Source organism: Pterocles gutturalis, unplaced genomic scaffold, assembly GCF_000699245.1.
Source record: "Pterocles gutturalis isolate BGI_N339 unplaced genomic scaffold, ASM69924v1 scaffold48568, whole genome shotgun sequence".
In the NCBI taxonomy this organism is placed as follows: Eukaryota; Metazoa; Chordata; class Aves; order Pterocliformes; family Pteroclidae; genus Pterocles; species Pterocles gutturalis.
Window position 1 is genome coordinate 1 of NW_010122321.1, and position 12,724 is coordinate 12,724.

The following is a 12,724-nucleotide window of genomic DNA, read 5'->3' on the forward strand; positions in this document are numbered from 1 at the left end:
TTTTTTTTTTTTTTTTTTACTACAAATTGCCACTATTCATATTTTCAAAGTGGTATATTATAACTTTAAAATGTGCTTTTCCCTTTAACTGGATCGTTATCACAAAAAAAAAAAAATAAGCTCTATAACATGAAAATAGGCATGAATTGCATCATCACAACTTCAAACTTCTACACTGTAGTTTTGGGCTATGTCTCTTCCTTTTTCTGTTCAAGACTACCAATGATTTACCTTACAGATTTTCTCTGTGTATTGATTACAGAGCAAGGACACTGAACTTGAAAAATGTAAAAGAAATGGAATATAAATACAAAATAGAAGATAATTGTGTAAGTGAAATTATCTTTTTTTGGTGTGTGTTCCACTAATCCAGATTTGTTTATTTTCTCTTGTTCATTACCAGATTGTAATCAGTGAATCAAGGGAATGTTTTTATGAAATGCTCACTTGAAATCTAAAACCAGTATGACATAGTAAATACAAAACCAGTCTGGGCATCAGAAATTGGAATATTTTCCTGGTTCTGCTGCTGGTCTGCAACGTGAAGTTAGGCAAGTCCTCTTAGATCTGTCTATCCTAGTTTATTTGTTACTTTTAAGTTAGGAACTGCTCTTTGTAAAAGTTTACTAATTCCTAAGTCTAAGAAGATCTCTTGGCAGCAAGGGCAAAGTCCATCTGAGCAGATGATAGCTGTCTATATTCTTATCAAATTTCCTCATTTCCTGAAAGTCCTTTCATACTCTCATCACCCACAATCTCTTTTCTAACCCCATTTCTGCCAGGAGACCCTTGTGACCGGACTGTCCCAGAGGACACCATGTGCAGCGAGGGAGGGAGGGCCAGCAGCGTGAGGTTGTTCACACATCTCACCGCCCTGTACTCAAACAAGGATACCCTCTTGTGAAAAATGGATGGAAGAATCTCTCTGAAAGACTGTGCTTTTAAAATTTGGCCCAAACCTACCAATCAGAGATTTTAAATTATTTCAGTTATTTTCATTGCAATTATCATCAAAGTTGCTTGTGATAAGGCCTATGGTAAGAAGAGAAGGGCAATGACCCAGAGAGGTGAACTCCCTCCTCCGAGTCGAAGCTGTAGGTTAGCAGCCAAGAGACAAGTAGAACCATGTGCCCTTTCGGCACAGAGTCCTTTCACTAGGACTTCTCCATCATGGCAGTTTCTACTATGTCCTCTTTCCTAATGAAGAGTCTTATGTATCAGTAAGCAACATGGTCAGCAGTTATTGCTTCACCATTAAGAAGCTCTTCTCTAAAGAATTTATTTTTCCTGGCAAATGTTTTCCATCAGACCTATCTTGGGCTCAAAATCTGAACGTGGCTCAGGAGAGTTTACTGTTTTGGCATGCTGAACAATGCTGGAATGTGAAAGGCAGATGAGAATGGGGAGGACTCTGAAATGTGAATTAAGAACACAGTCGTTGAGACTGGCCCAGCTGTCAATTATTATATCACTTTTCATTCTTAAGAAAAATGTTAGGGTAACTTTGTCAGAGATACAGAGATAGCAAACCAAAATTTGATTTGCCTGCTTTTTTTGTATCAGCTTATACAATATTTTGTACAAATCCCTATGCATCTTTTTTTTTTTTTCAGTTAAGTGCTCCCCTGCCTTTTTTTCCTTAATCATTAAGATTAATGCCAGTAACCTAGTAATAACAAAGTAGTGTCTGCAGACAGTGGGGAAAATAACATTTTGTCAAAAACACAAATTGCACAAGAACTTATTATACAAAACAAAGAAGGAAAATATTTTTAAGATTCAGAAAAATGTCTTTAATTGAATTTAGAGTCACTGCGTTGCAGCAGGCATTTAGGGTAATTTTTAATGTATGAATGTTAGACTGATCCAAATTCCCCTGGTAAATAACAGCTTAGGCATAAACAACGTTACTTTTAAACATGAAAATATGTAAGCTTAATGATCTACCCTGCCATTAAAGTCTGTGGATTTATAGAGGTTATTTCATCAATAGGAGAAAAGACACTTTAATGTGGAAAAAGTGAAGAGGGTATTTAGAAGCTTATGTGAAACACATTGCATCACAGGCGTTCCCTGAACTGAATTCTTACCCAAGTGGAGACAGTGCTTTATAGAGTACACGAGGCGATTGCCAGTAAGCAACAGCAGTGACAGGCCACCTGAGATAGTTTTCTTTCTTTCTTGGCAAGAACACGACAAAGAGGAAGTCCATTTTTCTCTGAATATTTCTTGTTAAGAAAGGAGCTAGAACCAAACCAGAGCCAGGATTAACTGAGCCAAATTTGACACAACTGTCCTTGCTTGTCCTGGAAAAAAGATTGTACTGAAGTCTGCCATCTGCTTCATTTGACCTTATGATTTAAGCCTTTCACATTTTCTGCCTTGTATTTTTGGAAGCTTATTAGCTTGTTGATCATCACAAGCTTTGATCTTTGCACCTCAGTCTTCCTTTTTCTTAGTTTTCATCTTCCACTTTGCTCGTTCTGGTACTGCACCAAAGTGTTCACTTGTCTCCACACGAAGCTGTGTACAGCATCTCTTTTAAGGGAATCTGTGGGATGTCAGAGCATATTGCCCTCTGTTTCACCCTTATTTTAGAGTTATCTTTCATATAATCTTAATTGCCGGTCAGGCAAAGCCTGACCGAGGTATGTCGGTGATGTGATATTTACCACAATCCCATTCACAGGTAAATTGCATAAAGTCCCTGTATGTAGTATGAGGTTCATTGCCTCAGTTTTGGGTGTTTGAAATGTTTCCTTAGTCTGTATGATGGTTTCTGTGGTGTTATCCGAAAGATCATCTGATTCCCAGAATGCTGAATAGCAGTATACAAGAAGAATATAGTTTGTGTGGTTTGTGGTGAAGACTTCCATTCCTGTTTTGCTTGAAGTTTTGTTGGGAAAACTGTGTACCTTCAATGTGATTCCATGTTTTTCTGAACTACTTAAAAAATGGTCTGTGTGTCAGCTCCACTTACTTGTGTTTGAGTGTGACCTTGTTATATATCTCACTTCTGAGAGGAGGAATAGAGGCTTTTTGAATGTACATTCTCTTGTGAATTCTTCGTTCTTACTTCCTGTTATCCATTGTCACAAGCAGCTCATTTTTGAGAGCTGATACTCACATAAATCATATATTTAATTTTGGTAGTAAATGGATATTTTCTGTATCCAGACCCTTTATGGCACTTAGTGATAGGACACTTTATTGCATATAGCAGTCTTGTGGACTGAAATCCTTTTGGAGAACTTATTGGAATCAGATCTGTGGATCAGCCCTCATGGTCTACTGCTGTCCTGCTGAGGTGTTCTCAGTTGCAGTGTTTGTCCATTAAAATCTCATCCTGTTTTCATTCTTCTAAAGTGGACAAAATTTTTTATAAGACTGTCAAAGCTGACACCCAGCAATACCATGATTTGCACGTGAAAATAACTAGTGGGGACCATTGCTGTGCAATGCTCAGGTTGAGCATTGAAGGATCCTCTTTTCATCTCACCTGGAAGGAGAAATGCTCTGAACTTCCACTTCCAGAGATCCCCAGCTTCCATAAAAGACACACCTGAAAGGCAAATGATCTTATTGTTTTTTGGCAACTGTCGCTTCTGAGCAGTGTTATTGTGGCTATTTAAGAATCTCTAGTGACATGTATGCCTGTCAGGTAGAAAATGTTGGTAACTTTTACAGGCCATGCATGATCCTGCTTATTTCTGTTTACAATACTAGGTGCATAAAAGCTTAGTACAGTAATTTGCTGGAATATCCATAAAGAACTTTGTAAGTAGATGTAGTATCTTTTACTAGATCAAATGGTACAACTGGAAAAAGTGGAAGACCCTAATGGCCGACAGACTTTTAATCAAGTCCGAAATAGAAGCAGCAGAAACCAAATCAGCTGAGAGCAATTGCTCCACATTGAATTTGATCTGTCTCTGGTCTAATTTTCCTAAGGAAAAGAGAGACATGGTTCATAACCTGTGGAAAATGGAGAGCTTGGTAAAATAGATATTCCCTGCCTGCAGACCTTGTCTTTACTACATTTGGGGATCATACCAACTGAAACAGTGCTACTGTTATTTGCCAGATAATGGTCCTTAGTATTGTGCATCATAACTAATATGGTTTTATTTTCACGTTAACTTGAATTAAGGATAATTTTCCTTATAGGTTACTTACATTTCCCTTTTTACTTCAGTTGTGTGTGGTGACTGATCAAGAGAGTAATATCTTAAATCATTATCACAAACCAAAGCTCCTTCTAGGGTGATTTACTGGAATTTTCAGGATTTTTAAAGAAATAACTTTGTTTTTTAATTTCCAAACCCAAGATAATCTTCTCAGTATTTTGTTTATTTTATTCCATAGGAATCATTAAAACAGGTAAAGATAGTTTCAGTCAACAACCCGTTAGTCTTTCTGAACGCCAGGAAATTTCATGCTGACCTGATAAATATAATCCAGGAGGATAGCATGAGCAGCCAAGCATGTGAAGATGTAAACAAGGTAGGATGTGCTATATGCTTCAGTAATCATGGTGACGGTGTTGAAGACCATAATTGCTTGCCTTGCATTTTTCAGAGAATGCAATCAGATACTGAAACAGATATAAAAAGGTAATATATCAAATTATTAATTTAGGATAGAATAAAGTTAATATTAATCTTAATCAGATTCAATGTGGATTGTTTTCTTATTATTTTAAAATAATATCTCTATTATTACTATATATGATCCGGTAAAAGACATTAAAGCACTGATTTAAAGCTCTTCAAAACATCTAGCAGAACTTACATAACCTCACCTAATATAAGGTTATGATTTTAAAAAGACAATGAGTAGCTACAAATCTACTTCAATAAAATGTGAGGTTTTTGCTGGAGGTGAGTCCATGAGAGAGAAACACTTCATTTTTTGTTTCTAACTATAAATAATTCCAGGAGAATTGGGAAGAAGGTACAAAGTGGCTAAAGTTTTTCTTAAAGGTAGTGGTATTTTTTCCATTTTCTGCACTTATTGTATTGGAAAAATAAACAGTATAAAATTATGTATAACTTGGTTTTGAAGAACATCTCCTTAAGTACAGTATTTTTTACGTTTATCTGCATGTAACTACTGCAACTTCTTCCAGTGCTCCCTAAAATGGAAAAAAAGTCTTATTATTTTTTATCATTACAATGAAGACATTCCAATACTGTACAATGCTTACTGTGGGCAATTTCATCCAGTTTGGCAAATTGGGCTGAGAAAATCACAGTTATTTCCTAGATGAGTTACTAAGACAACATTCAACAAGGTGTGTCCACCACCACCTCTCCTGTCTCTTGCCAAAAAGCTGCGCTGCTCATACCTCCTTTGATGAGTGGCTTCTCCTTGTTGTGCAGAAATTCAGCTCAGAAACTGTGCTTCTTTTTTTCCTTGGTTGTGCTAAGCTAACTGATTTGGATTAGTATGATAACAAACCCCAATTAGAGAGAAATTACTTAGAATTTGCATGGAAGTAATTTACAAGTTAATTTAATAAGTGTAACAAGCTAATACATTAATTTAATAAGTTAATTTTAAGTTAATTCTAAGTTACTTAGGAGGGAGATTTTATCCTTTGTCTCTTCTGTAAGGTACTTGGCAGTGCAGCTGCCTGAAATACTGTGCCTAATTTTTTTTTTTTTTTTTTGGTGGAATAAAGGTCTTTTTGTAGCACAGAATGGGAGTGAAAGAAAATTGCACTTTAGATTTTATTTCAGTGCTGTATTTCTGGTTTTAACTCATATTTCTACTGAGAACTTAACATTCATATTGAAATAATTACAAAAAAAAATCTCCAGATAAAGATAATTCTTTATCTATATCTTGCAGGTCAGAAATGTTTTCATTAAAATATTTGCATAGAATCACAGAATCATAGAATCATTAAGGTTGGAAAAGACCTCAAGGATCATCAAGTCCAACCCAACACCACCTAACTCATTAAACCATGTCCCTAAGCACCACATCTACACGTTTCTTGAACCCCTCCAGGTCTGGTGACTCCACCACTTCCCTGGGCAGCCTGTTCCAATGTCTGACCACTCTTTCAGTGAAGAAATTTTTCCTAATATCCAGCCTAAACCTCCCCTGGTGCAACTTGAGGCCATTTTCTCCTGTCCTATCACTTGTTACTTTAGGGAAGAGCCCAGCACCCACCTCACTACACCCTCCTTTCAGGCAGCTGTAGAGAGTGATAAGGTCTCCTCTCAGCCTCCTCTTCTCCAGACTAAACCCCCCCAGCTCCCTCAGCCGCTCCTCGTCAGACCTGTGCTCCAGACCCTTCACCAGCTTTGTTGCCCTTCTCCGGACTCGCTCCAGCACCTCAATGTCCTTCTGGTGGTGAGGGGCCCAAAATGGAACACGGGATTCAAGGTGCGGCCTCACTAGTGCTGAGTACAGGGGCACATCTTTCCCATCTTTAGACAACTTCTTAACCAATCCTTTCTTCCCCACAAGCATCATGTTCCTAATATGCTTTCTGGTGGATCCAGACATGACAGAGGTTGAGTCATCTAGAAAGAAAAAGGAGATATCAGTTTGGTGTAACTTTAGAATACTGAGAGACATACTCATCAAATACTAGGTATCCAATAGGTTGTTGCATACAATATGATTTTGGAGAGAAGTAGTAAACTTTGACATTGAGAAACAGAATTCTTATGTATTGCATTGATTTTCTCTGGTTACTATGCATTGGACTAGTTTTTCTTGTTACGTTAATAGTTTGTTGTTTTTATTTCAGTGTGAGCAGAACACAATGCTCTGTTCATTTTCCAATGGAAGTTGTCACGGTGAGTTTATTATCTATAAATGACATTAAAACCAAGATGGATATAAGTGTGCAAAATGACTCCACACTTTTCTGTTTATTTCTATGTCAACTCAAGTTGTCTAGAGACTGGTATTTTCAGTTGGACCAAAAAGTCAATGAATCATGAGTGCTGAAAAGTGTTAAACTCTGTTAACCTTGGCTGAACAGGTCCTACTTTTCTTCTGTTCTTGACTGACTTTTTAGAATTTCAGAAGTGGGGAACCCTTGAAAATCCCTTTTCTGCAAGAGTCCCTGCCTATTTCCCATGAGCCACCGTGTGCATACCGAGACGGATACACAGTGAGGAGAACCACCTCCCGCGTTACTGCTTGGGCTGGTCTTCAGACAAAGGCCTAAGAGTCTGTTTCGCTAAGCTCTGGTCTTGTTTTTTTACATTCACAGTGGGACTTGAATATTAGTATGCAAAAGTGAAAATAGGATATGATTAGAGCCATATTAAATCTTTGTGATTTTTAAAGCTATTTAGGAGAAAATCTCAGAAAACATCAACTGAATTATCAGTGACACTCTGGCCACCAATATTGTACTGTATATCAAGAGGAGAGAATTAAAAAAAAAACCTAAGGGTTTGTTTTCAATTAGGTATTAAGCCGGTTAATTCCACTCTTCCCACATTTTACAACACTTAAATCAAACCAGAGGACATCCATTCCCGTAGGAGAGCTGCAGCAACCTTTTGCAGAAGATATTTTATACAGATTACTTCACTGTGCATGGAATTAAAATATTGTGTTTATTTAAAACACTTGCAAACATTAAGGCCACAGTAGAGAATCTGATTTGGGGGCTGTTTCTGAATGTTTACATTTATTAACTAGTGTAATGACATTTTTCTGATACTACAGTGTTTAGTTTACTTGGGGGTGACAGAGTGCTTTGCTCTAACACATAGCAACGTGATGATAATGGCTACCAAAGGCTATACAGAGCTATACCATGAAATGCTAAAAGATTGCAATATGTGAGGAGATTTTTAGAAGGTCTTAACAGTACATATTTCATTCTTCTTTTGGATGAACTGGTTTCTCATGTTACAGAAGTTACAAACAGCACAAGATCTTTTCTGATTGCTTAAGTCCTGCCTTGAGGACTTAAATGTTCTAGTTTTCCTTGTACCAACCAGTCTGTGAGCTTTAAAATAAAAACCAAGAGAAAAAAGAAAAAATCCCTATAAAAAGGAAAACAAAACACAGGGCTTAAATTATTATGAAAGAGGGGAGCAGGAAGACATAATCCTTAATCCTTATGGCAGTTGTCCTGGAAGGCGCAGTGATATACATCTTTGTCAAAAAGTTTCCTTCCTCCTTCTGGGGAGTACCAACTTGCCATTGGTCTGTATCAGCACCAAAGTAAACAGCAGCTGTTGCCCTTGGCAGTGGTTCAGAGAGGGAGCAGGTCTGTACCTACCCTCCCTTCAGAAGCCAGGCAGCCTCTACTGCAATGCAGGGTGCCAGCTGGGTGGGAAGGTAGCATGATTATCAGGGAGAAAGAGTAAGTTCTTTGGTTTCAGAGGCAGAGGAGGTGCTTAGAAAAGATTATAGTGAGCAGCCTAACAGATCTCATAAATCCTTTCTGAGTTTTCATCAGAATGATATCAGGCAGGAGGTTCCATTTGAAATCCTGTATTTTTGTTTGGTATGTATCTGTTAATGTACGTTGGACAGTACAAAGAGAGTAAATCTCTGAGGGTCCAAGTCCAAAAGGCTCTGGCTCTTAGACTACTGTCAGAAAGGAATTAGCAATGTTATAAGTCTACACCAAGGGGAAATTCTAAGTCCCCTCAAGGATTTAAAATCTTTTCCTCTGCTCTGTCAAAACCATTTAGCTTAACCCACGTTCACATGCAGAATATATTTCCTTTCCTTCATCTTTTTTTTGTTTTGTACATTATAACTAACATTTATTCACAGAGCAATGTAAATAAGATGTGCATTATTTTCTAGTTTTCCATTTATGAAAGCCAGGAATCATTTATCTACGTGCTAGTTCAGGATGCATTTAGGAATTCAGGACTGTGAAAGCAGTCCTGAAGCACAGGATGGCCTGAGGTTGAAGAGTGAGTATAAGATGTTCGCAAATCATACCAACATCTTTTTTTCTCCAGCATCAATATGTGATTGTATATAAAATTTAACCAAAAACAACACAGTAAAACCTTAGGAAAATAAAGCATTCCACTTTACATATTTTTCTTCCTTATAGGAGTATATTAGTTATGCCATAGGCAGGCATTTAGGTACTAAAGGAATGGATGTCTTATCAGAACTTAAGAGAAAGATATATACTCTGTGTATCACATGTAAATTCTTCCAAACAAGCCAAGATATTATCCTGACTCATTTAGAAATTCAAATCTGAAGAAGCAATTATTTGATTCTTGAGAAACTACTCCTGTCTAAAACATCTCACTTATAATATGTTCTCCCTGTCATCACTTCATCCTATTGCTCTGAAGATCCTTAATTTGTGCTTCTGAAATGTGTCATTTTTTTGACTGATACCCCAGTGCATAATAGTAAAAATTTTATTGTGGTATTTTGGGCTTGTTTTATTGAACTACCATCATCTGTACACACTCGTCTTGACTATTCTCCCTTTTAATTAAAGTTTTTCATTTATCAAATGTGTAGGTGAGTCGTTGCAGTCATGTCACAGTGAGCGACGTGTTTTGATATTAGACTGCAGTGGACTGAATTTCTTTGACTACACGGGAGTCTCAGTGCTGCTTCAGGTATTCATGACACCAGACAAATTCTGTACATAGAATATAATTACACACACAAGTTATTGGGGCCAGCGACTAGTCACCTCACCTGTATCAGTGGTTAAATGTCACTCATGGAAAAGATGAATACAGATTTGGCATTAAACTCCACTGTGTTTATGTATTAAATTATATTAAAAATAATTCTACAGATTTTGGGTAACATTCAGTGCAAATGTAAGTATCTCTATGAAACGGAGATGAGTTTCTGTCTTTTTTTTTTTTTTTTTAATTTTAAAGCTGTTTTAGGCCATATTTAACCCTGTCATGTCAGTTATGTCAGTTGCAGTGGAGCCATGTCTGGATTTACTCCTTTAAAGTTTCAGCTTTCATTTCTGTGATTTTTTCTGTATGTCCTGCTTTCTGCTAAGCCACAGGTCTTAATGATCTCCATGTTTTCTTCTGTGGGTTACATACCTAGCAGGCTGGGTTCCTCAGGCATTGCAGGAGCTCTGAGAAGCTCCCAGAAGACCAAAACCAGTAACCACATAATGAGCAGCTCTGTACAACGGATGAAAAATTATTTTCAAAAGCTATTTCTTATATATCCATTTGGTCTGGCATTTAATAGATGTGTAGTGAGTATAGATTTAAGTGGGATGCAAGGTTTTGTTCATATAATTTTTCCGAGTAAGATGGAAGACCAGATTTGAACTTGGGTCTCAGCCCAGGCTTTTTCTTATCCTAACCATTTTCTCAATTTACTGCAGTGATAAGCAGTGGAGTAAGTGCTGCCTTAAAAATTTTAAATTAAAGCTACATATAGGTGAGGATATAGTCAAAAACAACACTGGAAATATTAAATAAGTTGAGTGGGAGTTACTCTTTATTATGTCTCACCTCAAATTGTAGGGCATTCAACAAAATTCTTAAATAAAGCATTAATTAAAAAACAAAGATTTGTGAAACTGATTTCCAAAAGATCTTAGAGACCACAGAAGTACTAATTATATCAAGTGTTAGACAAATTTATGAGATATAAGTCCAGCACTGGCTGTGAAATGCACAGGTTGGGAGTGCAGACCTCCGAGGGAATGACTGGTCCAAAACTGAGTTACCCAGAGGAAGAACACACTCAGTGTGTCCTCATTGCTACACTCCCTCCTGTAATATCATCACTGCTGCTAGACTTGGAGGGATTTTTAGACTGAGTCCAGCTTTTGGTTTATTTTTAAAAATAAGGTATTCTGATATGGTTCTCATTGAATCTCTTCCCTCAGAATTGTTGCACTTTACATGGATTATTTAAGCATTTTTTTTAAGCAAGGACTGTTTTGGATGTTCATCTGCCAGAAAAGACCCTACTCTGATTCTAGAGTTATTTTCACCTTTTTTTTAACCTTCTAGCTTATTGAATATGTAATCTCTGTGAAGTTGAACATTTTTAAAGAAAAAAGAACAACTTGCTGCAGAATGTAGCATGATAGTTCTGGTGTTTTTCTGACTGTTGGACATTTAAAGGTTTCCTAGGTCCAATTCATGCCTTTTGTGAAGGGGTAGATAAGTACGTGGAGAGGAGATAAGGCCACTTGTTGAAAAAGGAAAACTGGAAGGAAAAAAATCTAAAAAATCTAATTTACAAAACGCTAAATTGTTGATCAAATTCAGATCTAATTCATTTTATCACCAGTAGAGCTGTAGAGTGTTTTGAGGAGGGGGGGAGGAAATGAGTGTGGGTTTGTGGCGTTTGCATTAGAGAAGGGCTCGCTCTGGTGGCTGCTGGCAGCACAGCTTCAACAGCAGCACTTGGTCCTCTATGCCTGCTTTGAATATGTTATTTTGGGTATCGTATTTTCTGTTGGTATTTTGAACAATTTTTTTTTTAATTTCATGTTTTCACACATATAGATGTACATGGACTGTAAAAACAGACACATCGATGTGCTGCTAGCACACTGCAAAGGCAAGTACCAGCTTACAGCAAAATTTTTAACATGACGGTTTATATATCCTCACTACCTTATGAGTGCTCATATGTCTGTTTTATTGCAGCTTCCTTGATAAAAGCAATGCAGTATGGGGGAGATCTCGAATCTGAAAATCCTGTCTTCTTTGAATCTATTTCTTCGGCAATCGGAGCTGTTCAAATTCACAAGGTGAGACTTACAGCAGGGGTAGGTGAAGTCCAGAGAGCTTCTTGGATGGTCACAGCAATTTGTTAAAGTCTGGGGAAATCTTATTTACCCAGTGAACCTTTTGTATAGAAATCTTTTATCTGTCTACTCTCTACAGCTGGTCCTCAGCCTCTGGACTGCAGTTATCAAGTTTTTCCTGCTAGCACTCTCTTCCTGTCACGGTCTCTCCTTTAGCGACTTCTTGGTCTTCTGCGCTAGATCCAAAGGTGCTGTGTTGTGATGTGTTAATCTGATGTCGTCTAGAACACTCTCAGTGAGGCAAATTAACTCGCACCCAGTTCTGCATTACTGAAACTACAGTCCTCCATTCGTCTGCCCGTGTTGCTTAAAGCTACTTCATACAGCATCCCACTGTTCTCACCAAAATGCTTCTGGATCCTTACCAAGTTTGTTTCAAGCTAATAAGCTTGTCTCTGCCCTGCACTGCAGCGTGCTGTGTTGGCTCACTGGTGGAAATAGGGGAGATGAATTGCCTGAGGTGGAAGAGAGAGCTCGAGGGAGAAGGAAGGCTTGGCTGAGGAATTGAGGCTTGAGGCTTAAAGATGGATCTGCTTGAACACGTGTTTACTGGCTCAATAATTCTTGCATTCTCTGTTAAAAGGCTGTAAACCTGGGCTTTCCTCATAGACCCTGTGAGCCTTTTCCATTGTGATCCCAGTGTAACTGAGCATGCATTACAAGTAGTGTGCTTTCCCATGGTTTTATTCATGATTCCAAACATGGCTAGAGCTTGGCTCAGAGCCTTCTCCAAGAGACATTAAATGCATCATGGTCTGTGGTTTTGGGTTTTTTCCCTCCACTTTATATGTTACTAATTAATTTAGAGTTGCCTATGGATAAAAGAATTTTCCATTGATTTATCCAGATAAGGTGAGTTGGCATAGTTGGTCTAGCGGATTGACCAGAAAAACTTTTTTTTCAGAGATCTTCACCACTTTTCATTTTGTTACCCTGAAAAAAAAAAAAAAA

At 37.6% G+C, this 12,724-nt stretch overlaps 1 protein-coding gene across 1 annotated transcript; it reads left to right on the forward strand.

Moving 5' to 3' along the window:
- Nucleotides 1-215: 215 nt before the first annotated feature.
- LOC104464694 (anion exchange transporter-like) lies at nt 216-11,716 on the forward strand (the record flags this gene model as incomplete). Its single annotated transcript, XM_010077481.1, has 6 exons — nt 216-329; nt 4,366-4,503; nt 6,767-6,815; nt 9,487-9,587; nt 11,469-11,523; nt 11,613-11,716. Coding segments are annotated over 6 exons (561 nt in total), but the record flags the coding sequence as incomplete, so codon positions are not given.
- Nucleotides 11,717-12,724: the final 1,008 nt, after the last annotated feature.